General features: G+C 39.1%; 2 protein-coding genes and 2 long non-coding RNA genes across 8 annotated transcripts in view; 2 read left to right on the top strand and 2 right to left on the bottom strand.

The window, feature by feature from the left end:
- The window catches only part of frem1a (Fras1 related extracellular matrix 1a), a 73,014-nt gene extending 66,186 nt beyond the window's left edge, over positions 1-6,828 (top strand). For 3 of the 4 annotated variants that reach the window (XM_032583179.1, XM_032583182.1, XM_032583180.1), the window contains 3 exons: positions 2,599-2,699; positions 2,856-2,941; positions 5,590-6,828. In XM_032583179.1, coding sequence (XP_032439070.1) covers positions 2,599-2,699; positions 2,856-2,941; positions 5,590-5,792 — 390 coding nt within the window. In that variant the 3' untranslated portion in view covers positions 5,793-6,828. The remainder of the gene's footprint in view (positions 1-2,598; positions 2,700-2,855; positions 2,942-5,589) is intronic. The other variant, XM_032583183.1, reaches the window with a different exon arrangement.
- Positions 1-26,384, bottom strand: part of LOC116732794 (uncharacterized) — a 31,270-nt gene extending 4,886 nt beyond the window's left edge. The window contains exons 1-4 of the long non-coding RNA XR_004341882.1: positions 26,208-26,384; positions 17,403-17,409; positions 8,846-8,858; positions 2,253-2,256 (exon numbers count right to left, since the gene is read on the bottom strand). This is a non-coding gene — a long non-coding RNA (uncharacterized LOC116732794). The remainder of the gene's footprint in view (positions 1-2,252; positions 2,257-8,845; positions 8,859-17,402; positions 17,410-26,207) is intronic.
- LOC116732787 (leucine-rich melanocyte differentiation-associated protein) overlaps positions 6,368-26,421 on the top strand; it is a 45,083-nt gene continuing 25,029 nt past the window's right edge. Inside the window, exons 1-4 of one of the 2 annotated variants that reach the window (XM_032583261.1) lie at positions 6,368-6,471; positions 12,298-12,528; positions 14,544-14,726; positions 14,810-14,887. In XM_032583261.1, the coding sequence (XP_032439152.1) occupies positions 12,365-12,528; positions 14,544-14,726; positions 14,810-14,887 (425 nt within the window). In that variant the 5' untranslated portion in view covers positions 6,368-6,471; positions 12,298-12,364. Of the gene's footprint in view, positions 6,472-12,297; positions 12,529-14,543; positions 14,757-14,809; positions 14,888-26,421 lie in introns of both variants that reach the window. The other variant, XM_032583262.1, reaches the window with a different exon arrangement.
- Positions 19,373-20,125, bottom strand: LOC116732797 (uncharacterized). Its single transcript, XR_004341885.1, has 2 exons — positions 19,588-20,125; positions 19,373-19,453 (listed from the first exon to the last, which is right to left on the bottom strand). It is a non-coding gene; the product is annotated as an uncharacterized LOC116732797 (long non-coding RNA).

Genomic DNA, 26,421 nt, shown 5'->3' with positions numbered 1-26,421 from the left:
TAATATTTTAATCCATACTAAATATGTCGAGCAAAAAAATAAGAAAATGAACAGACTTTGCTCTGAAGATGCAATTGCCAAGGTGAAGCCACACCTCTCTGAACTGCTCTCCCAAAGACAAACAGCAGAAGTCACACTGATTTGCAGGTATGTCATTTGTGCAATACTTTATTCTGGCCCCAAAAAAGTATTTTGTGGATTCAAAATGACAAAAAACAAATTAAATTTAAAAAAATTAAGAACTATTTTTTTATTCAGTGAAAAAAAAATCCAAATTTATTTTTAATTAGTAAAATAATAAAAAAATATTTTTGGGGGCTGAAATTCTTTAATGGGGCCGAAATATTTTTTGGGGGCCAGAATAAAGTAATACTGTAACTTGCTGTGAGTTCATGGTTTTGTTCTTTGAGCAAAGTTGACGTTCATACATTGCTCATTTTGTGCACCAGCAAAAAAACATATACATATGTTTGGAAATTTGGAAAATTTGGAAAAAAAATGTATTTATCACTAAAGAAGGGTTCGGTGAATACGCATATGAAACTGATGGGTTCGGTACCTCATAAAAGGTTAAGAACCACTGATTTATAGCATCTGGTTGGTAGAGGAATGTATTGCCTTATTGTATAACTGACATACCCAATCATCACCTTTTCAGGTAATCTATCCTCTTCTAGGACTAACATAACTGACTTACTAGGACTTTTAACTCCTTCTCTTAGAATAAACAAGTGTTTCACTTTAATCACCCTAGCCCCTTTTACATTACCTTTAATCTCTTCCTCAGTCAGATCAGTTAATACTCCAGATATTACTCCCTTTACCTTTCCTCTGTCCTGCCATATTTGTGGCTTGATTGTTTTTCCCAATAATGTCTTGCACCTCATTAGTCCCTGCACCTGGTCTCTATCTCTGCATAACACCAATAGATTACCATCTCGTAACGTTTTGACTGCTTTCACCTCACCTATTATTTTATATATTGCCTCACGGGTGGTGAGAACAGCACAAGGCATTGTGGGATGCCCCCTCCAAGACCTGGACTCCATTTACATAGGCCGGGTCAAGAAGAGAGCTGGATCCATAGCCATGGATTCCAGCCACCTGGGCCACAGACTGTTTGTGCCGCTGCCATCAGGCAAGCGGTACAGGAATATACGGACTACAACAAATAGACTGAGAAACAGTTTCTTCCCCACAGCCGTCAGAGCCATTACTCCCTGCCGCCCCCCCCTCCCACACATATCATAACCTCGCAGTCACACATATATATCCCCCATCCCCACACAGCCATATTGTTCTGCACTTTGCACTGTCACATTATCCGTACTTTGCCATAATTGGACCTGCTGCTACTTCTTTGGATGGTTGAGTGCCTTTAGTTAATTTAGTTGTATATATTGTTATTATTATTATTGTGTGTTTGCTTATTTTTACTGTATATATTTGACCTTTTGCACGGGAGCTGCAATGGAAATTTCGTTGAATTCTGTTCAATGACAATAAATGCTATCTATCTATCTATCTATCTATCTATCTATCTATCTATCTATCTATCTATCTATCTATCTATCTATCTATCTATCTATCTATCACTTATTTTTAAAGGATTCAAAGCACATGGGTTCTGGAATGTTGGTCACACTTCCAAATGTTGAATTAACAATAACAGCCACATTGTTTGGATCAGCATTTAGAGGATGGTTGCTTACAGCACAGGCAATTTCCAGTAAGCTTCAAAGCATCACACTGGTGCATTACACAAGACATGGGCAAATGTTAGCAATTGGGTAAAACTTGAAACCTCAATAGAGTCTAGCCTCCAGAAAGCAGTCCTGGGGGCCTGGACTCTGAATTGTCAGTACATAGTCAGTACATTTTTCAGTATTGAGCCCAATAGCCGAGAGCCCAGACCTCCTGGACAAAACAAAGTGTATTGCAATGAGATAGACAGGCCAAGGTTTTTACCTGGGACAACCAGATGCTTTTTTAATGGTTGTGCTGGACTGACGACCGGTCCAGGGTGACCCTGCCTCTCGCCCATTGACCGTTTGAGATAGCCACCTGTACCCCTGGGAACCCCTGTGGGGATAAGCATGTAAGACGATTGATGGATGGGTGGATGGATGGCTTTTTGATGATACTATAAGTACATGGTTTCTCAGTCTAGAGCTTGCTTAGGGACATTTCCCGATAATATTAGTAGGGTTCTATCTATATATTTGTGACTGTGAACTTTGAAAATGAATTACAGTTCTTTGTTGTTTAATCACACCAACCCCAAAAATGGAACAGTTCAAAGGCACCATTAAAAGGCCTATAAAGACTTTCATGCCAATCAGGAATGTATGTAAACCTCTGAGTATTGAAAATTTTTCAGTAGAATACTCATATATCTCAGCCTCACTTCTATCATGCATTAACGATTTTTGTTATCTTGTGACCCATTTGGAGGAAACTGTTGCCAAGGTCCATAGTTGTATTTCAGTCATGGTTTCCAAGGGAACAAAACAGGCATAGAAGAACAAGTTTGGTTAGACTGACAACTTAACAATGGATGTTTCTATCTCCACATTCCTACCCATCCTTGGTGCTCAGATGTGTCCTCAGGGCTGGACTTTTCAAAGAGGATGTTGTTACATCGTCAGCACTAAGCCCAAGCTCACATGGAGTGCAGCTAACAGGGCCTGCAGAGAAAGGTATCATTAAACATTGTTATCACAGGGTTGATGGGTTTCACTGTATAATGTGTGGTGGTGGGATCCATGAAAAATACAAACTCATTCATTATTGTTTGTAATGTCTCATTTGTAACTTTGAAAATGTTGATATTGTTTACTTGTTTTTGATATCAGGTTCATGGGAAGTCTTGCAAGTGTTCTGTCTAAATCTGACATGGATTGGTTGTGGGACTTCAGTGGAAGAAAGCCTTTCTGGATAGGTCAGTGCTCTGCAGTGAAGGTGGTTGAGATGATATTTACGTAATAAATATCTTGTAATAATATTACAAGATGATGTAGTACTATTATTACATCATCTTGATGTAATAATAGTATATTTACCGTTAGAATATACCTGAACACAAATGTTTCATTTTACATATTGCATTGCATACACATTCATAAGGTTCAGATTGTTCATAAGACATGATTTAAAAATGTTCTACACGTAATACTAAAAGTGTGGTGTGCATATGTATTTAGCTGCCTCCACTCTAATCCAACAAAATCCATCTACAAACCTACCAAGAGAAGTCGATACATCAAAGAACAGCACAGCCGTTCTTAGGGTGCTCTTAGGTGTTCTTAGGCCCATCAAGTAGGAGATTCGGTTGATGCAAAATGTTAAACTAAAGTGGAAAAAAGATTAACTTTATGTGTGATTTAGGTGAAATGGGAATAAAAACCAGCCAACAGTCCTTGAAACCTGCTCATCTTTCTTGTGGTCTCCTTCAGGGACCTTTTCTTTTTTTTACTCCTTTTGGCTTCAGTTTTTAGAAAGCATGGCATCAAAGTTCTCCACACATTACACACATGTTTACATACCTGAAAAATGTGATGCCAGTAAACTTGTTGCAATCGCATAACAAATTAAAATGAGCTTGATCATTTCCAATCTGATGATTGATATTTTTGGTGGACAATTTTGTTTACAGAGGAATGATCCATTTTATTTATAGTTTTGTTTATAAGTGGGGGGTTTTCACTTTTATGTATTGTTTTTGTGGTATTTTATTTTGGATTTTTAAAACACACAGGTGAGACCACACCACTCCCACACTGTTCTTTTCACTGGCTACCTTCTCACTCTAGAATTGATTTTAAGTTGATGAAATCTTTGAACAGGCTGGCACCCTGTTACCATTGAAGTGATTTTCAGATTCATCTCGATGTAATAATAATAATATAAACTTGAAAATTTCTGAAGAAATTTAAATGGTGCCTGCCAAAGTGTCGATTGGAACCCGGGCTTAACCCAACCACTGTTACAGATGGGATTAGTGTGGTCCTTTAAAATGAAGTTTACTGAGAATTTCAAAATAAAAGCCTCAATATACCTCTCAGGATAATGCATCACCTTAGGCAGTGCACTAATATTAGCCTTTGCCATAAAATAAGTATTTTAGCTATTTCTTTCTCCCTGGTTAGGGCACTGCCTTAGCATTTACCTTTTCCCTAAAATAAGCATTTTAGATATATTTTATACATTAGCTATGCTTAATATACTGAATGGAGGAAGTCAGTGTAAGACAGCATGCTAGTGATGCCCCACATGCTACTGACAGCATTTAGGGTAACATCAGCATTTTTGCTCATTTTAGCTTATACACTAATTTTAACATACTGAATGCAGTAAGTCCATGTTTGTCAACATGCTTGTGATTTTCCACATACTACAGTATTTAGTAATTGTTAACTAAGCTTAGCATTGATGCTAATTTTTTGCATGAGAACACTGGGTTCCAACAGATGGGAACACTTTGGCAGGACCTGTTTAAATTTCTTCAGGAATGTTCTAGTTTCAGTTACACTCAAAGGTTCAGCAGTTGGAAATTTCGCTTGTTTTTCACTTTTTACATCGAGATGGCAACTCTGATTCCCAATAAAAATAATAGCACCCATCTTGAGATAAGCCGCACATTTTGATACCTTTTTTGTTGGTGGGCATGCAGCGGTTTGAGCTGCATTAAGGGAGACGGAAGAAGAATAAATAAATCTATAAAGAGATATTCTATTGACGGTAGAACAATATTGGAAGGTACCTCTTGATGGAAATGTAGATACTTTTATCATTTATTTACTGTTACATTTTGCAGAAGTACCAAAACACAGCAGATATGTCTGTCCGTTAAAGAAGTTTCCAGATAATGTACAGGCGTTTCTGAGCTGTGGCGAGCTGTGCAAAATGCCTGTCCATGCAGCTGTCTTAAGAGATTGCCATATATGGAATGCATTGCCTGTATTTGCCTATGCTGTTGAATTATGACACGCCTATGCTCTGAAGAGAATGAATATTGAAGGTTTGCAAGCTCTCGTTGGACTTACCCTGAACAGCTACAGTAAGTCTGACATGCGTCTCTCCTGTTGCAAAAGACAAGCCTTTGTGTCCTTTTGATCTTTTAAGAGTTTATTTTAAGAATAAACATAAAACATGGGAGGCCCCATTTAATGGATTTTTCTTTTGTCTGGTAAAAAAACTACAAGCCATTTCTCCCTGTAGTGCTAGACTCCATGCATTCATTTTGGCCCTATTTACCCAGACCTAGGTTTTTAGGCCAGAGTTCACTTTTTGGTCCACATTATAGAGTTTGATTCCGCATTCACACCTACATAAACAAACAGCTGACTTCAATTAATGTGGGAAATTTCTGTATCACAGAGCCACACAGGATCTTTGGCAAACCTGCAGCTCAGGAGCTCCCGAGGGTTGGTGCGAATGAACCCTTAAAATATGTTTAAAAAGTCATATTCGCTTTCAGCGTGACTGAACTGATGCTTTTTGTGTGTTTTGTTGTCTTATGATAAGCTGCGCAGCACTTTGACCAATTCTTGTTATTTTTAAATAAAAAGGTCTATTGTATCATTTAAGGTCTGAACAGCAGGGAGCGTGAAGGATGGTGGGAGTGGGCAGGCGGTGAGCCTGTCAGCTATACTAACTGGAGGAAGACCCCCTCTCACTCCAAAATGAAGAGAAACAGGAAGTGTGTGCTGGTGTGGAGGAACTCCAAGTGGGAAATTAGAGACTGCAAGAGGAGCAGAGCTCATCGCTTCGTGTGCTCAGTTAAACTTTGAGGACGACTTGGCGCAGCGAGATAAGCTGCTATTGATGCTCAGGATATAGCCCGTCACCGAGGACCACCGAGGTCTTTTTTATGGCCTACTTTTATGATTTTATGATTTATTGTAGCTCTAAAGCAACTTTAGAACACTGTACTTTATTTAACCAACGAAAGTATTCAAGTATTTAATGACTTTTGATTTTCTGATGGTGTGAAAACAGTTGGAAATTTTTCCACACATACTACAACAGAACATTTCATCTCTGAACATTTTTTATTCTTCATATTTTACTTTTATTGTGTATATATTCTTGACTTCATCCGAGTTTAATTATGTTTCCATAATTATGGACTGTAATTTAATGGTCAAATTCTTTGCTTTTGTTTCATTAAAATGGCCAAGTGAAAATAACTCAAATTGTACTTTGTACATATGAGCTTGAATTTATAGAATTCCCACCAAAGAGCACTTTTTAAAGTCTGTTTAATTGATTCTCGGTAGCTGTCCAAGCCCAGGCTGCGTTATTTAGATCAGGGCCAGTGGGTTTGAACCACACGGGTAAGCAGTAATGTGATTATCTCCATCATGTGATCTCCCAGCAGAGCATGAAAGAAACCCTGTTATACAGGTTGGGAGCCGTTCTCAGACTTTCTCAGGCACTGAACAGATCCAGCATGTCATCCTCGCCTCGGTGAGTCCACACAAAACTGACAAAATATGTATCCATAGTGTAGTTGATCTAAATTTAAAGCATTAGGTAACTGAAATTGTTTTTTGTGCCATAAATAAGACAAAAAAATCAGGTTAATACATACTTTTAAATTATATTTTGTGCTAACTGATATTTGAATAATATTATTAACATCAGTACATCTACATCTAATCCTATGTCTTGAATAAGCCTGGACATCCTTAATGATCTGAATGTAAAGTAAATATTGTGAAGTCAAAGCTGCAAATGGATTTTCTAGATTTTTTCCTTTTTTCTTTGAGATACTGAAACTTGTTTTTGATTGAATATAAAAATAAATGCATATGAGCTTCTGGATGGTGATGCATTCTTCTGTTCTTAGATTTTAGAGTTATCAATATATTGGCTTCTGTTTCTCCACCTGCTTTTTAACACGTGACCACATGTACTCAGAGGAAGTTATGATCTGGGAAGATTCTTGAGCACAGTTTTTGTGTTCTAATCTTTGATCAACTTTGTTATCACTTCTACGTTGTTCCATTGTCCTTCATCATGCTGACAAATACACAGATCACCAGCTTATTCCTTGATAGTTTTGCTGCACTGATAAACTGGTGCCTGATTTCCTTACTTTTGGGATATCAGCCAATACTTGCATGTGAAACTGATTTTCTCAGCTGGTTCGATGAATCTGCCCACCAGGTCACGTCTACACGTGCATGAATAACAAAAGCCACCTCACAGTTGCTACAAGCAACTTTGTTGCCAAGCTGACTTTACACACAAAAAAACTGGTATCGGCCAACATCGGAATCAGCAGGTCAGGCTTTATAAAGACCTTTTATACGTTTTTTGCAATTCCATAATTGTGAAGATTCAAACCCCACAACTCTAATGCATGATTCTAAGTTTATTGCAAATATCCTGCAAAAATGGTCAAAAACACTGGCTTTAACTGCCTGCTAGCTTAACTGGGGATGGCATTGTTTCATACTTCTACTACACTGCAACCTAGGATTTGTTATCTGATCAATATGAATAGTAACAAAAATCAAGCTATTTATGTTCTGAAGGTCTGTGCAGATCAGCTGCTGGGATTTTTACCAGCATCTTTAATCAGTCCCTCTCTCAGAGCTCCATCACCATGCTTAAAGTCCTCCACCATCACACCACATTGACAAACGTGGAACAGCAAAGGAGCTATGTGAAACTGCTCTTCCTGAACTTCAGCTCATCTTTTAGCACCATCATTCGGAGCAGACTGGTGAGGAACCTGGGGGATCTGGGTCTCCCCCACAACATCTGCTGCTGGATCATGAACTTCCTGACAGACCGCTCCCAGAGGGTGAGAGTAGGAACCCACCTGTCCTCAGCCCTGAGCCCGCCACAAGGATTTGTGCTAAGACCCCTAGTTTACACCTTCTACTCCCATGACTATAGCCCCACCCAAACAAACAAGACCATCATAAAGTTTACTAATGATACCACGGTGGTGGGGTTCATCTTTGGAGGAGATGAGATTGTGTACAGAGTGGAGGTGGAATGACAATGGAGGTTGTTGTTGTTAAAACCTCCGTTTTAACACCTTCAAGTCGAAGGAACTGATTGTTGACTTTAGGGGGTATAAACCAGACATTCAGCCCAGAGTTATAAATGGGGAGAGAGTGGAGATGGTGCCAAATTTCAGTTTCCTGGACAGCTGTGTTTACATCTTACGCCATCTAGCCCAGCGCATGTCCGTGTTTGCATTGATAAAGTTTATGTATGTGTTCCTCAGTGGTGCGCCGATTGATCAGCGCAGAAGTGTAGTAGTAGTGTCTGTAGTGCTCGCCTTGTAGTCATGGAGCATGCTGTTTTTATTATTTATTTTTTGCAGCTCTACAATGCTTTCAGACTGTGCCATATCAAATGCTTCATCTATCTGGTAGTTGCTGTTATGCACTCAGGAAAACTTGTTCCTTAAAGCTCTGGCAACTAAACAAAGTGTTCTCTGTGGAGCTTACAAAATTAACAGTCAAGAAATGGAAAAGCTTGTTCTCTAAATTCCCATAAGTTGAGTCTCCTCGTATATTTCTCTGTATCCAGCAGTGGGATGCGCAGTGCAGCAGATTTAGCTCCTAATGCAGGGCCAGTCCAAGATTGCATGAGGCCTTGAGCACAATTTGATTTAGGGTCCCCTCAGTCTGCTAAGAACATCAGCACTACTAACAGCATTTCAACATTGATTTAATGGAATATGGGAGAGAAGCTCTAGCTTAATTGTCCAACACTAAAGGCAAGGTTTGAGGTAATTGTAAATTGCTGAGATAACAAATATGTATTCACAAATATATTTGTGAACAAACAAACCTCTGTTACCATAGCAACATCAAACTGTTGCTAACTAACTCAAGATTGTTCTTTGCACTTTTTACAAAGTAAATTTGCCAGCTCCTTAAAATCTTAAATTGAAATGTTAAATAATTTAAAATCTTTTAATCTATCCCTCCTGAAACCATTAAATCTAATTTAATAACATTGTCATTCTGACTAAACAAATGTTAAAATTCAATATCAATGATCTGTGTTAAAATGTTAGAAATTATGAGGCCCTTGAAGATCTGAGGGCCTTAAGAAGCTGCCTAGTTCATTTATTTAGTTCAGTTCTAAATGTGTTTTTAGATTCACTGGCTAATTACATAATTGGGATTTAACAGATGTGAAAAGAAATTATATTTATTTTAACTGTATTTTTTGGTTTGTTTTTCTTATGACTGTTTTAGCATTGCTAAGGTCTTCCAGTAACATAATTACCCAGTAATATTTTTACATTTCCTGCATGGTGTGCAGCTCGTGGGCCACCCTTGCGCCCCAACCACTAACCTTAGCAAGTTTTCAGGGGGAAACTGAGAAGTCCAAACAAATTATGGTGGTATATGTTTGAACTGTGTGCTATATGGATGTTCTGGTGTACTATTATTGTAATTTTTAATGTATTTATCTGCAATATTGTTCTGTCTGCAAAGCAAATTGACGCTAGGGGACAATAACGTTGATCTAATCTAATCTAGAATGTAGGCTCCACTTGTTTCTTCCAGCGCCTCAGCTTCTGCTTTTATTTAAGCGTCCAATATACCCATCGACTTTGATCTGCAAGATGCCTTTCCGTTTGTGTATTACTCTACCAAAGCACTTTCGGTAGTCTTCATATAATAATTATCTAAAGTAACAGATTTTTTTTTTGTATTAATGTTTTTATTGTTTCAGAATACATATGTATATATAACCTCTTCTAACTCTCCTCACACCCTCTCAAAACAAAACAAATCATAAATAAAACAAAGTAAAACAAAACAACCAGGTCAGCTCATATCAAATCAATAAAAGTTTCACAGAAGATTAAATATCTTTGATGATAGTAGAAACAACCACAGTAAACAGAAGTAGTCAGTCGTCAGTATTTTTCAGCAGTTCATTAAAGGAGTTTACTTGTCTCAGTATTGCAGGAGAGGAAACAGTTCCAGGATTTTTCAAGTCTTCTATGTCATTATATACTGTAGTTTGGCCAGCATTAGTTCATATGACGCTATTTCCAACATTAATTCCAACCAGCTTTTAACATTCAGAACAGTTGAAGATTTCCATAGTCTGAGGATTATTCTGGCAGCCATGACAGTCCCCACCTGCACCACGGTGCTTTGGTGTTTTGATATATTAGGCATTACTGTTTGGTCCCTCAAAAAGTATAGTCTTGGTGACATGGGTATCGCCACACCTATCCACTTTCCAATGTGTTGTAATACTGTTTTCCAGAATTGAGATATGCATTTACATTCCCAGATCGCATGTATAAAGGTTCCCGATTCCGTTTTGCATTTCCAGCATAGGTTGTTGGTGAGCAGGCCCATTCTATGAAGGCTGGATGGGGTGAAATAAAGTCTATGTACCATCTTATAGTGCGTAAATCTTCCTCTAGATTCTTTAGTATATTTCCCATTATTTGACAGTATTCTCAACCATTCATCATCACCAAGGGAGGAAATCCAATTTCACTATTGGGAGGGACAGGGACAATTTTTAAGAGCAATTTTGAAGGGGTTGGCAAAGTCACAGTGAAATGTAATGTAAAACGTGGTTTAAAAGGTTTTTAATGTGTTCAAGCTACAAGACCAAAAATGACTAGTGAGTGGTAATGCACAAGCATGTATTTTTCTCATTAAGGAAAATGAGAAAAATAAAAGTCAAACTAAAATTTTAATGTTTAGATATGAGCTTGGTTCAGTGGCACGGATATAATCTCTGCTACACCTTTACAAAAATTTAAGGCTAGTAAAAACAAGTTTTAATGAGTAACTCCACTTGATAAAATTCCCCATAAATACTGATTTATTGTAGTGGTTCTCAATATAAGTTATGTGTTATTTAAATTATAAGTTGCTTTATGTTTAAATCTTTTTTAGTTTTACCATGTCCTGGATGGCTGAGAATCTATAAGTTGGTAGAAATAACGAAGATCTGGGAAGTATCATAACTTAAACTTAATGCTCAAAGCACCAGAGTTTTTATAGAAAAATATCCAGATTATTTTTGTGTGTGTGTCGTTTTAGAGACTCTATTTTGAAGATGTTAAGAAATAAAAGCATACACTTCTGTTTTTCTCTATCTCTCTGGCCTCGGCTCCCACACAGCAAGCTGTCAGCTAATTGTAGTACTTAGTCCCTCCCTTTTCAAACTCTTCTCTTTAACATAAGAGGTAAAGGGATAACTCTTATATAATTGATATACAGTATTTGCTACGTTCAACAAAAAAGTTTGTCTATCAAAGCAATGTAGTCAGTTTTGCTGGTATTGATTCATCATGATTCAGCCAAAGTAATAAAATAATGAACTGCACTCTGATTTTTACTGTTAATGTGTTTCTTCCTATTGAGCAGTGAAAGTAAGTGCTGCAGAACCACAGCTAGCTCCTCACTTCAGTGGCTCTGACGTTTACAGCACTGCTGTTGCTCCTGTAAACTTTGGACTGAACCAATGTTCTAACAATGGCGGAGGTGGACCTACAAATTCATTCTTATTTTTTTCTTTGATGAATGGCAGATTTATTTCATTCTTTGTTTCTTTCGCCTTTTCATATTGATATTGTTTAAATACAAAGGTTTCATATGATTTTCTGGGGGAGGGACAATTCTAGACTTTTCGAAGATTGGGGGGTCCGGACCCTACTGACCCACCTGGGATTTCCGCCCATGGTAATCAATAAAAATGCAGCCAAGGTCTGCCAGACAATCCCCAGACTTTTACATACATCCTTTTGCATACTATTAAATAATTTATAAAATGTTTATGCCTTATATTTGATTCTACTTGAGCACATAAACTCCTGGATTATCCTTATGTATGAAATTGTCTTTGGTAATACAGTCTCTAATTTGTAGGTATTTCCAGAAACTGTCTTTATTTATATTATTTTTGATCATGACATCTGAAAAAGACATAAAAACTCCATATGTATACAAAACATCGACGGTACGTATTCCCTTTATAAGCCATTGTTCCCAGTATGGATTAAACCACAATGAGGAATACAACTGTTTTAAATGTGACATCCCACATATTTTATGCATCTCTTTCCATACTAATTTAGAATGTGCTAATACCGGATTTGTGGGAAGAGGTTGTCTATTATCCATTTACATTGGTAAATGATATCTATTGGTCTGAAAGGGTTACAGTAACAGATTTGATAAAATACCAAAACACATATCAATAAAATACAATGTAGGTTTGCATGTCATTCCTGTGCTCAATGATGAATGTTAACTATTCCATGTTCTGTTTCTTGTTGAGGCTGGTCATGGAGTGATCTTTCCAGAGGGAAGAAGCAGCAGAAGTTACAAAGTGGAGTTCTTATGTCATGGAGCTACAGACCGCAGCTGAGAACAAGCAGGTCAACCAAGCCTTGGGTTTCCACTGGCTTTCTTTTGCCTATCAGGGCCTGACAGAGATCCCATATGACAGCATACTGATGCAGACAGACACGCTCAAGGTGCTGGACCTGAGTTACAATATCTTGGATGAGTATCCTTTTCTGTTGATCTGTTCTCTGCTAGGACTTCTTCAGGGTAGAAGTGGAGTTAGCATTCCAGGTCAGGTCTTCACTGATGTAGCTGCCCAGGAAACTGAAATTTTGCACCATCTCCACCCTCTCCCTATTTATAATGATGGGCTGAATGTCCAGATTATACCTCATAAAGTTGACAATCAGTTCCTTTGACTTGAAGGTGTTAAAACAGAAATTGTTGTTGGTGCACCATTCCACTTCCACTCTGTATGCGGTTTCATCTCCTCCAGAGATCGGCCCCACCACCGTGGTATCATCAGCAAACTTAATGATGGTATTGTTCAGGGGAGCAGGGCTATAGTCATGGGAATAGAGGGGGTAGCGCAGAGGGCTTAGCACACAGCCTTGTGGAGAGCTGGTTCTCAGTGCTGAGGACAGGTGTTGTTGCTGCTGAATTCATCCTCAATCCTCTGCTTGGAGTTTGCCTTGGAGCAGCTATACAGGTCCCTGTGTCCGTACCTGTGTTAGATCCCTGTGGCTGAAAAGGGGATCTGCTATTTCTCTGTGTCTGCGCTGTTCCTCTCCCTCAGCAGTTCCTTGACCTCCTTGGATGGACAGATATAAGGATATAAGGATGGACGGATGGATAGATAGATTCCTGTTGTTGCAGATCAAATCAATTACATAGTCATTTCTGGTCTGCATGTGAACCGTGGATGATACCGTTACCTTGGTAAGAGTCTATCTGTGATTGACCACTATGATTGATGATTTTATGTTTTGCCAGCAGTTCATCACTTAGTGAACTATACTCTTAGAAATTTCTGTAAATTTACAGCAGAATTCTAGTAGTAACATTATATTATAAAATACGGTAGAATATTGTTAAATTTGATGTCTTCTGTTGTCACAATCAAGATTGACGACTGGCAGTACACTACCGCAAAATAATTGTACAATACAGTATTTTTCCTAGGCAAGATATTTTACTTGTATTTGCATCTTAGAGAATCAGCATTTAAAGTCAATATTAAACAGAAAGAAAAAATTACTTTCTATAATCAATCTTTTAGGGAATGAATCAAAATCTACAGAGCAAAATCAAAAGTGTTAGACTTCTAGTGTTGGTGTTGTATGTTAAAAATACAGTGTTAATTGAACACTAGTCTAATTAAAAGATAGGAGTGTTAGTTTTCCTACATAGTTGATGTTATTCCAACTCTGTAGTTGGAGGCTAGGCAGCTAGCTGAAGGCTACTTCTCTCTTCTGGTCGTCAATATTCGTGGCCTTCGAAGGACTCCTCTTCCGTAGACCGGGCCATTTCTCAAGCCCTTGAAAGAATAAGCTTGAAAGGATGCAAACCCTGAATTCGGACACAACTGTTGTAGTAGTCTGGAGCACTTTCGTTTTCAACTATTTTTGTTTGCATCTCTTTTTTGTTTGCTGCATATTATTTGAGTTTTTTTTTTGATTGCGTCTCTTTTTTATTGTATTTGTTTTTCTCGTGTTTACTGCATGTTTGCACCTGTCGGCCACCGTAGTATTTGCGTTTACAGAAAACTACTTTAAAAAGTAATTACAGGATTTAAAATGTAAATTTTCAGTAAAATACTGGCAGCTACAGACGCCAGTATCCTACTGTAAATGCACAGTAGCTGTACCGTAATTTATTCTGACTGAAGATTACCGTTATAGCAAGTACAGTATAGATACTGTGTCAGTATCAATACTGTGCTCGCTGTAATGGTAATCTACTGTCAAAATAAATAACGGTACAGCTACTGTGAAAGGACGGTAAAATATTGGCAGCTACAAACACCAGTATTTTACCGTCCTTTCACAGTATCAATACTGTACTTACTTTAATGGTAATCTACTGTCAGAATAAATTACGGTACAACTACTGTGCATTTACAGAAGAATACCGGTATCTGTAACTGCCGGTATTTTACTGTAAATTTACAGGATTATTTTTTAGATTGCAAGTGATGAACTTCTTTTTAGTGTTTTCTCCTTGATTCAATCTTTACTGGAACCCGGCTCTGTTGGGGCGGCTGGAGAAGCTCAGCACTCTGATTCTAGACTCCAACAACTACACATCTCATGTCAAGTTCCCCTACATGCCAAGCATCACCGCCATGTGCATCAACAAGAACAAGATCAATAACCTACCCGTGTTTGTGGAGGAAATTTGGCGAAAGTTCCCCAACATCAAGTTAGCCATTTTTTCAGGGTGTGCAGGCAGGTGAGGTGGAGCATCTTCTGTTCTCTGATGATTGTGTTCCCTTCCAACTCTAGGGTCCTCAGTATGATGAACAACGAGGCTGCACCTAGCTACTTCAATGGAGGAAGTCTGTCCCAATATATAGATTACCGGTGGGTTTTCCTTTTTTGTTCAGATTGTGGGCATTTGATAAATAACACGTGCTTTAAATAGCATGTTCAACAAACAATCTGCAAGAAAAGATCTATAAGTGACACCAAATGTTTAGCTACACCATAGAAAAACAACCTACAAGTTTCACCACTACAGAGAGCGACTATGTCATTCTGAAATCCATCTAACACAAAGTACAACATGTCAGATGTTCGGCGCTCAAACCAAGAGAACAACAGAAACATCAGGCTACTGGTCACTAATGATGAAACAACCCAAATTCAAATCACTTCAGAACCACGGAGAGCAATCGGATCATTTTGACACTTTATCAATTTCAACTCAGACCCTGGAGCAGCTAGCTCTTTCAGGCGGCTCCAATGTAAACCTTAACTATAAACGCCATACTGCTGTCTTTGCTCAAAAACGTGCTCAACCCAAAGCAGGGGCGCGGTAAAGGGGGAAAAGTTAGGACAATTCCAAGGGCCCCTGACTGACAGGGGGCCCTCCACAAAATAATTTTGTTTTTTTCTTCATAGAAATAGAAAATAAAATGGGGCCCTGTCAATTACAAATGATCAATTATTGTGTTCTTTAAATTGTTTCTATCAGTAAAAAATAAATGTTACCACTCAAAGACCAAAATGCACACCCATATTTGCACTGAGCCCCCCACCCCCTCCAGATTGGCATGAAATGGTTCGTTCCTGCTTGGTGCGCTTGACGGTGACGATGTTCAGCAGCAGTCAGAGAAGACAAAAACCTGTGGCAGTTACTATGATGCCAAGAAAAATAATAGTCAGATTTTCAAAAGGAGAGAGAGAAAAAAGACCAGAGTGTCAATTTGTAGCCCAGTTTTTCTCCAAGAGAGATGGTTAGACTGTGTGAGATTATCAACCATTTAGGATAGTTAGCTTAGCTACAGACTGTTTGCCTCCATTTCACTAGCATTTAAAGACAGAGGGGAAAAAATCTATCAACATATTCATATATTTAAGTTGTACCCAGTGGAGCAAAAAGTGGGTATGCACTGTATGTAACGCATAGGAGCGCTGCACTAGAAGGGGCGCCAAAACGATGTGGGGAAATTTTTTTCTAGTCGGCATTTTCTGTATTTAACAGCTGTTTGAGCATGCATGACATGATCAGTAATAGAGGAACGGCACTAATTATCAGACAGAATGGATCAGGAGAGGAACACTGCGAACCTAGAAGAACCATATATCAGTGTCTCTCCATCCTTCAATCTCCTGAAACCAAAAAATATAAATGGCAATTTAAAGAACAAATCATACTGATTTATTGGTAAATAAATAAATATTGTGAAGATAAATCTTTTTTTTTTCTACATTAGTTTGTTAGGGCTTTCTATGTAGGAAAAATGTTGATATCTTTTATAAATACAGTGTTTTGTGGTCAATGTTATTTCACTATTATTTTATTAACGTGGGTTGCCAGTTTGGATAACCTGACTTCCTATCAAGCTATAAGAATGAAGGACACACATTCTTATAACAAAATGCCTCAGACCTGCAGCCCATAGGCTGTTCTAGAGGCTGGCGGAAGTGGCTCTTTGGCTCACTTATATATCAAATGATAAAATATTGGCCTATTTTTTGTTTCATTCCTTTTAAATTGCTTTCTAGACTGAAATTTATTCACACATCAGGAAAGAATAATAACATTAGGGAGGCAACAAAAACAGCTAATTTATAACATAACAAAAACAGCTCTGACCCCGATATCAGAATAATCCCTCCTCCCTGTCTCAGTGAAAAAGGTGAGCAACACTGTGTTCAGTGACAAGCTAGTTAGCATCCTTCCAGGGAGTCTATGTAGATTTTTCCTGTCTCACTGCTCTTTTTACAATTACACAGTAAAACAATATATTTATTAGTGACATAAATTCAAACAATCTTTATAAAAACAGCCTCTTGTCAGTCCAGATAGTCCTGCCTTAACTTGCATTTAAATTACAGATATCTGTTGCCACCTCCCTCCTGACCCGTCCCCTCCTAAATGAAATTAAAGCTGCAATATGCAACTTTTATTAACAAAAGTACACATTTGTTAAGACTGTCAATAAATTGAGAGATTATCTGAGAATAATTTAATTCCTCTGCCTTCTCCCAGTGCTCTCTAGAAACAACCAATCAGAGGCAGGAGGCGGATTTTAGCGCTGTAAATCACAATCGTTAGCCGTCAGTAGTAGGTCAGGGAGGAGCTGGAGGAGATTCATGTTTTCACAGATTATCTGCCTCATAACAAACTGTCATGACAGGAAAGCAAGGCAGTTGCATGCGTTTAAAATTGTGCCGCTTTTTATGACTCAAAAAATTGTAACAGCAAGGGGGCCAATTAAATTTTTTGTCATGGGGCCCAAGTTTCCTGGCAGCGCCCCTGACCGTCCAAAGCGCGACTATAACTCAGCCTCCAGTCCCTGACATCACCTCTGTACCACCGACAAGGGAGAAAAGGAGATGTAAGCTAGACGGCTGGGCTGATACAATTTACAATCAGTCTACAGTTAACTCAAACTTTGTGAATAATGTCATAGTTGCTACCTGTAACTAGTCCTGCTCCTTCGCTGGGCTGGAAGTTTTGACGGGTCTGAATTGCTGCCAACCCTAGTCCGGTTCATCTCCAAGGCGAGGAACAAAATATGCGTCCAGTTTTTGGCTTTTCCTTGCTCTCCTTTTTCCATCATTTTCACTTTGCCTCTCGTTGGAGCTCCACTCATGTTAACTTAGTCCGTGGAAATGCTCTAGCTAGTTTTTCATCTCACTGAAAAAAATAACTCTTTGGATTAACATAAAAAAATCATGGAAAGGATTTCCACATGATTACTTTGCTTTATTTCAGCACCATGTAATTCTGTTACTCCAATTTAAAGCAAATGTGTTAGTTCAACTTAATTTATTAAGGTTATTCCAATTTAAAGCAAATGTGTTGGCTCAACTTACATTTTTAAGGTTGATTCAACTTATTTACTACTGTATATTTGGACCCAATATAGTAAATTTGCTAACATTGCAAATTAGTTAGCCAGCCCAAGTAATTTGCAATGTTTTGGACCAAATAATTGACTTTTCTTGATTAAGATGAATGCAAATTTAGTTGAAACCAACTTATTTTACAGTGGTACCTTCACACTACTTAATTAAGTTGATCCAACTCATGAAAATTAAGTTAGCTCAACAAACATGCTTCATGCTGAAAGAAAGCTATTTAATCGTGTGGAAATCCTTTCCATGATTTAATTACGTTATTTCAAAGACATTTTTTTAAGTGCAATTAAATTAAGTGTTTTAGGACAGGACTGGGTGAAAGGGTAGAAAGAAAACTCAACAATTAGAAAAGGTACAACAGAACTGTATTTTCAAAATTGTTATCCATTTTCTTTTACATGTGCAGTGCAGGCACTTTACTACAAAAGGTATTAACTCTTGCCATATGACAACCCATTTGAACATGCATTTAAGCTAGTTTAAATTAATAGTTTAAACAAAACCTTCAAAGTCAGTGTTTAATTAGTAACAAGAAATTTCAAAATAGTTCAGCCTACCACACACTGTAAAATAAGTCACTGTAGAATTTACAGTAACTTACTGGCAGCAGGGTTGCCAGCCAGTTACTGTAATTTTTACGATAAAGAAATTACAGTAACTTTACAGTAGCCTTACTCTAATTCTATTACAATTTGACTGTGATTTTATTACAGTTTTTCCTGTAATTGCTATATTACTGTAATTTGATTAGTGTTACTGTAATTTCTTTAAAACAGCACAGTAATTATATAACATAGTTACTGTGATTTCATCACATTTTTATCATAATAAAATTACAGTAGTCCTGTAGTAGAATTACAAAAAGTTGTCATTTTACAGTAGTTCATGAAACTGCACTTTGCTAGCTTTTAAAAGTTTAAATGTGAACTTGCAACTTAATTTACCAAACTCTCAAAAAATGTTTCATTTTTTAAATTTAAAAAACATACATGTATATTTTAAAATCACTTGATTTTATTGTCAATTTAAATCTGACAAACTGAAGCAAAACAAAATATAGTATTTTGCAACAGCAATATTTGCTTGCTACACAGAAGTCAAAGTATTGCAACCAAAGTGAAAAATACTCGGATCTAAAAACATAACTGATACATTTACAATCGTGATAATATGGCATTGAATACAATTAATTAAATAATCTTTACTAAAACAAAAGTACCCAAATGTTAAAGTTTCCTAACTGCATTTATGTCAGGTAAAGACAGACAGGATGAAAAGGAAAGACTCTCTCTGACCTTCCTTCATTGTAGCTGTCCTCCGGTCTGTCTATTAGAAATGGACAGGACAGATACAGGGACAGGCAGAGAAAATGACAGACAGGGAGAAAGATAAAGTAAGAGAACTGATTGTGTGTAAATGTGTAATTTTACCATTTTAAAATTTCCACATACAGGTTCACTGTTGTCCTAGTGTTTTGCATAAGTCGTCCTGTTGGTTGATGTCACTTTTGCATTTGCAGCTTTTGTTCCACTTTCTGGGTTGAGGCCTATGAATCACCTAGAATAGATGGGAGACAGTTTAAAATTACCCTTTTGTTTTTAAGTACATATTACATTTTTAGACTAGATGCCTGTGAATTACCAAATATGTTTTGTAAAGGCATTACTAAAAATAGTTCTCATAGTTCTCACCTATGAAACAATACTCTAGGTGGCAAAAGGCGTTGCTGGACCCGCTTGTGCCCTTGATGCTGTTTCCTGAAAAATAACAATGCTCAGTGATATTAGTTTTAATTTTTACTTAATACTCAGGTACACAGAGACATTTCCATAGACAGATACATTCCTCTGTCTCTATCCATATACTATGTTTGCAGACAGAGACACCTTCTGTGCCTCTATCTGTAAACCTAAGGTTGGCAGATACAGTGAGATGGCAATATCTCACTATGTCATCCATTAGTCTATGGACAGAAGGATGAAAGTTACAGTGAGACATAGACAATTGAAGTATCTGGGCGGTGAGAGGGGTGAGGGGTCGGTCTTGTCACCCCCACAAGATGCTGCGCTGGGCGGTTGTCCATAGCTGAATCTGGCACTAGCTGATTAATCACAATTAATCACTATGCCTTACTTTGTAAGCTTGAAATATAAATATGCACACAGCTGTGCAAACCCCTCTTGCTGCACTCCAACAATTTAAAATCCAAGCAATGGACCTTACCAGAGGGGCCGCTTTTCATTGGCTGATGCCCATTCTACGTGGTCACGTGCGTGGCCAAACACACGCTTCCCGTTAGCCAAGTACAGCATAATGGCAGAACTGATACAACTTGTACACCTTGAAGCCTGTCTGCTACACAGTCTTACGTTAGCTAAACAGATCAATATGCAATGTGTACTGTATCTGACATACACTAAAGATTTTATTTTAGCAGAAAAGGCTTTGGACTAAACTGTTACTCGTGTTAGCCACTCTAGCACCAAGTACAGCTAGTCAATCATCCATCGCTGTGTTCAGGGAAGCGCTGATAAATAATCGAGAAATAAATATCAAGCCTGGAAACTTGATATCGTAACGGACTGAATGTTATGTTTTTAACGTAATCTTTGGAGGGGCGCAGGCGGTTGCCACGGTAACAGGTGTGCTTAAGCTACAAAGAGAGAGAGAGTAAAAAGGTACGAGTGGTTTTGAGTTGATCACCTGTTCGGGTTATTTTACCTTTGTTTAACTTTGCTGTGGCGCATTACAGCCGCTGTAGTTTCTAAACGTTGGACTAATTACCTCGTTCGTTTGTGAGTTTACGTCATTCACAACAAACAACAAATAGAACAAATATATTTCATTAAATTTTAACAAACAAATGGCTTCTATAATTATGTGAAATTAAATTAATTATATCCCAACTTCAGAAGATTTGACTTTACCTTTACAGAGCTCTTTGGTTCCTCCTATCAGTCTGTAGCTTCTCATATTGAGGTCATCAAACCAAATTTCAGATCTACCATAACTGACTGACACCTTCTGGCCTCAGGTTTGCAACCAGCTTGTGACTGAGAAACCAGTAACTGTCATGAGTTGTGGGTGTTGAGGTGGTGAGGCAAACGCTGTAGACCCAGGTAAGATGAATAATGATTTTAATAAAGAGAACACAGTCCAACCAACGGGCAGCACGGCTGAGCAGAAGCCAGGGCCCAACGCCGGTAGCAACCGTTTAAACGACTGGATAACACAAAGGACTGCACGCACATTAGACGAGGACCCGACAAAGAACAGACACACAGGTGAGACTAAATACACAGGAGGCAATCAGGGAACGAGAAACACCTGGGAGCAATCAAGGGGAAGACAGGACAACACGGAGACTCAGAGACACAGGAAACTCAAAATAAACACAGAAAAACACGGAACATGACAGTAACCTCCTCCCAGATGATGACATGAACTTGTTAATTCCTCTGTCCATTGTAGTAGCTGATATATTGTGAAAATCAGGTAGAAATGATGCACTAATCGAGTCATGTTTACATAGAAACAATGCGCCGCGAGGCTGTGTTTGTGAGACTTGAAGTCACGTGGGTCGGTTGTGGGAGGAGCTTGGTAAGGTCCATTATCTTGCATTTGTAGTCTCCCATACTCAATAGCAACTAAGAGAAATTTACAAAGCTACACATGCATACAAGTGGTACCAAACTCGTTCAGGAGCCAACTGACAGATAAGATCTATTTTATTAGATCTATTTTATTTTCTAGTTCTTGGATGCCCCACCCTTTTATGATACCATGAAGCCCATATCAAACATGCACATTCTCAAAAAATGTTTTGTTGTCTCAAACCAACCATGTCTGAAGATTCTTAGTTTTCCAGGTTTTTACATTCAGAAAGGTTTACAGAAAGTCAGTTTGTTTTAACGTTGGTTTAGAAATGTTCCTCTACAATCATATCCTGTGATGAGGCGCCACTATATTGTCCTCATCCAGCCAGTGAAGACCGGTGTAATTCGTGCACGTGAAATTGAGGGCTAGTAAACTAGATGTGCACAACGTTGACTAAAGACCCAACACAAGAAAGTTGAAACTGTTCAACTCTTGTTGCCGTCAGCTGTCGCGGAAAAAGTATTTCGCTGCTCGTAGCTCCCCATGTGTAACATGTTGCTGTGAACTAGATAACACTCCGGAGAGAGGCGCTGATGTCAACCTAGAAGGTTTGATTGATCTGCGTTATGTAATATTAACACATTGAAATGTTCAGGTTAATCGCGTGCGCTAACGCGATAACGTTGACAGTCCTATTTGCGAGAGAAAATATATTTTTTTAAAAACAGTTGAGACATCCTACCCTCAAACAATTTCCACAAAAAGACCAGAATATAGCCATCTCTCTATATATAGCCATTAGGTGAACTAAAAAGCACATAATGTTAGCTAAGAAATAACCGAAGTTAGCTTTAGCAAACAAGCGAGAGTAGCTCAATAATATATTTTCGTACACAAACACAAAACTGCAATATAATGTTTTTTTAAAAAGTACTTCCGGTGAAAGTCATTGTTGGCCCTGCCGTGTAGCCCGTGAACGTTCGCCTCCAGCCGGTAAAAATCCCACAATTCAACTGTACATTACAAATTTACAGTACAGGTGTAAATTTCCACACGTGATCCAGCGGTCCAATCATGTCCCATGTACTTTCCATGCGCATTTCAGATCACAATAAAAAGCTGCATTTTCAAAACCCAGCCATCTTACTGTATTTTCATGCTGTAGTTTTTACAGACATTTGTTACAGTGCAGTTCTTAAGTGCCAATAGTGCCCTGCAGAGAAGAACAAATATCTATAGTTTAATGTGTAACTAAAACCACCTTGAAGTTTTCCCAGGCGCAAAACAGTTATGTCGTGTGATCTTCCATAATCTCGCTAGCATCTCGCATGATCTCCTGATGTCGCTAGACCCTCTTCAGCGGGAGCTCAATCTGACTAAATTGAATCACGTTATCGCAGCTTGAATACATTTGTTTATCTGACATGATTTTATCACGTTTGCCTTTGAAACATAAAATTATTTTGTTAAAATGTTATTTTTTTGCAAATGCAATGACCACCTCAATTCAATTTTTTCACACAAGTATGGAACAAGCAGAAAATGGTGCAAATGGTAGAGAAACGCCTCTCCTTGGGCTGCCACCTTATCGTGGTGGAGGGGTTTGAGTGCCCCAATGATCCTAGGAACTATGCTGTCTGGGGCTTCATGCCCCTGGTAGGGTCACCCAAGGCAGACAGGTCCTAGGTGAGGGACCAGACAAAGCGCAGCCCGAAGACCCCAATGATGAACTGCACCATTGGACTTCGTGTTCCCTCGCCCGGACGCGGGTCACCGGGGCCCCACTCTGGAGCCAGGCCTGGAGGGGGGGCACGATGGCGAGCACCTGGTGGCCGGGCTTTTACCCATGGAACCCGGTCGGGCTCAGCCCGAAGAGGAAACATGGACCCCCCCTTCTCTTGGGCCCACCACCCGTGAGAGGGGCCAAAGGGGTCGGGTGCGTTGTGTGATGGGTGACGGCCGAGGGAGGGGAACCCTGGCGGTCCGATCCTCGGTTGCAGAAGCTGGCTCTTGGGACGTGGAATGTCACCTCTCTGGTGGGGAAGGAGCCAGAGCTAATGTGTGAGGTCGAGAGGTTCCGGCTAGAAATAGTCGGTCTCACCTCGACGCATGGCTCTGGTTCTTGAACCAGTCTCCTTGAGAGGGGCTGGACATACTTCCACTCTGGAGTTGCCCAGGGTGAGAGGCGTCGGGCAGGAGTGGGCATACTTGTTGCTCCCCATCTCGGCGCCTGTACGTTGGGGTTTACCCCGGTGAATGAGAGGGTAGCCTCCCCCCGCCTATGGGTGGAGGGACGGGTCCTGACTGTCATTTGTGCTTACGGGCCGAACGACAGTTCAGATTACCCACAGCTGAGCCAAAAAGCGAAGCTCTCGATTTACCAGTCGATCTACGTTCCCACCCTCATCTATGGTCATGAGCTTCGGGTCATGACCGATAGAACGAGATCGCAGAGATTCATCCGTGAAGAGAACACCTCTCCAACGTGCCAGACGCCATTGAATGTGAGCATTTGCCCACTCAAGTCTGTTACGGCGACGATCTGGAGTCAGGTTAAGACCCCGATGAGGACGACGAGCATGCAGTTGAGCTTCCCTGAGACGGTTTCTGACAGTTTGTGCAGAAATTCTACAGAAACCAAATTCTTTGGTTATGCAAACCAATTGTTTCAGCAGCTGTCTGAGTGGCTAGTCTCAGATGATCTTGGAGGTGAACCTGCAGGATGTGGAGGTCCTGGGCTGGTGTGGTTACATATGGTCTGCGGTTGTGAGGCCGGTTGGATGTACTGCCATATTCTCTGAAACGCCTTTGGAGACGGCTTATGGTGGAGAAATGAACATTCAATGCACGAGCAACAGATCTGGTTGACATTCCTGCTGTCAGCATGCCAATTGCACGCTCCCTCAATGCTTACGACATCTGTGGCATTTTGCTATGAGACAAAACTGCGCATTTCAGAGTGGCCTTTTATTGTGGGGAGTATAAGGTACACCTGTGCACTAATCATGATGTCAGATCAGCATCTTGATGTGGCACACCTATGAGGTGGGATGGATTATCTCAGCAAAGCAGAAGTGCTCACTATCAAACATTTAGACAGATTTGTGGACAACATTTGAAAGAAATGGTAATATCGTTTATCTGGAATGAATTTTAGATCTTTGAGTCCATCTCATGAAAAATGGGAGCAAAAACAAAAGTGTTGCATTTATATTTTTGTTGAGTGTATATATGCACAATGCTGCCAGGAAAATTTTCTTCTCAGAACTGCCACTGGAGTTTTCCCGGGCACGCAAAATGATTGTCTCACGTGGTCTTGTGTGATTTCCCATGATTTCGCGTGATCTCACTCGTCGTCTTCAGCACAAGATCAGTCTGACTATAATGAATTATGTTATCTCAACATGATTAAGTTTCATAAACGTTAAGTTGTTGAATTTCTTGTTTATCCAATATGATTTTATCACGTTTTTGTTTGAAACATGAAATTATTGTGTTAAAAGTACATATTTCATTAATGTAATAACCCCTGAAGTTCATTTTTTTGAGTGCTGTTGCCAAGTGACTGATGATGACGTTGGTGGACGGCTGGTGACAAGCTTTACCCAGAATACACTTGGAGACAATATGGACAATCCACTTGTAATTTTGTGTGTCATAAAGTTAAATGTAAGAGTGAAAATAAAGCCAGTCATGTAGCACAACATTTTATTCAATATTTTACACCCACTTTGTTACTAAAATCAGTCAGTCTTGTAAAGTTTTTAGCAACCATGAGTCAACAATGACTGGGGCAGCCTACCATATAATCTACTGTGTTACCATTCCATATGTTGTTAAACACACCATACTCAACAGGAGAGGGCTCACCTTTTCCAGCTCTCATCTTTCGTGATAAAGGCTTGGGTTCCTGCCGCTGGGGGCAGGGTTAGGGTCCTAAGGGGAGGTGACTTCTCCCATTAGGATAACCCCCTGAGTTCAGCAATTTTATATTACTACCTACCTACACCAGCTGATGACATTAAATGAAAACCCCCAAATGAAAATCAGAGCTGCTTACCAGTTTAAAACTTGGCATATATGCAAATTAACAACTCCAATTACAATGCACCCTTAATTCACGAAAAAGATGAGAATACTAACTCAACCTCTGAATATTTTCTGTCTGTTTGTGTCACTTCCAGACTTTTTGTAGTAGGCACGTGCAGGGGGGACGGTGGGGTCTTGAGTCCCTGCCCCTTTTATCCTTGAGTTTTTATCCTTTTAGAGTTTTTTTCTTTTTTCTCTCAATTTTTAAATATTTTTATCTGTGTCAGGAGGCCTGCTTGGGCCCCTCAATAATAATCATATTTAATATAATAATTTAGCAAAATAAATTAGCCTGGCTCAATCTAATGACTGAGGATTCTCAGTTTCTCTGCCTCAGTGTTGTTAAGACACCGGGCCTATGGTGAGGAGGAGGGGGTAGATCTGCGTCCTCTAACTATCAAATTATTGGCAGGAGTATCTTTATCTTCAAAATATACTTGTTTGTGAATAAAAACGTAGGTCTGATGTTGAAGTTAGAAGAACTGTATTTATTTTTCGTAATTGTCCTCGCAATAATGGGTAAAACCCTCCTCGCCCCCAAACACAAAAATGTTTCGGCTACAGAGAAAACCTATGACTTTAATTTTATCAGGCTGTCCCATTGCTGGACTGAATGCAGCCTGACAGTGATGGGATTTTCGGCTCCTTTTCGAGATGCGGCTCTAATGGCTCTTCTTACTGTGGAGAGCCGGCTCTTTCGGCTCCCAAACGGCTCCCCATATATATTTTTGACATTATTAATTAATTAATTGCTTAAACCTAATTTTATAATATTTTGTTTCATTATTGACATTGTTAAGCACTTATGATGAGTAAAAATGCCGCATAACAATGCTTTA

Source organism: Xiphophorus hellerii, chromosome 14, assembly GCF_003331165.1.
Source record: "Xiphophorus hellerii strain 12219 chromosome 14, Xiphophorus_hellerii-4.1, whole genome shotgun sequence".
Classification (NCBI taxonomy): domain Eukaryota; kingdom Metazoa; phylum Chordata; class Actinopteri; order Cyprinodontiformes; family Poeciliidae; genus Xiphophorus; species Xiphophorus hellerii.
This window is presented reverse-complemented; position numbering and strand designations above follow the sequence as displayed.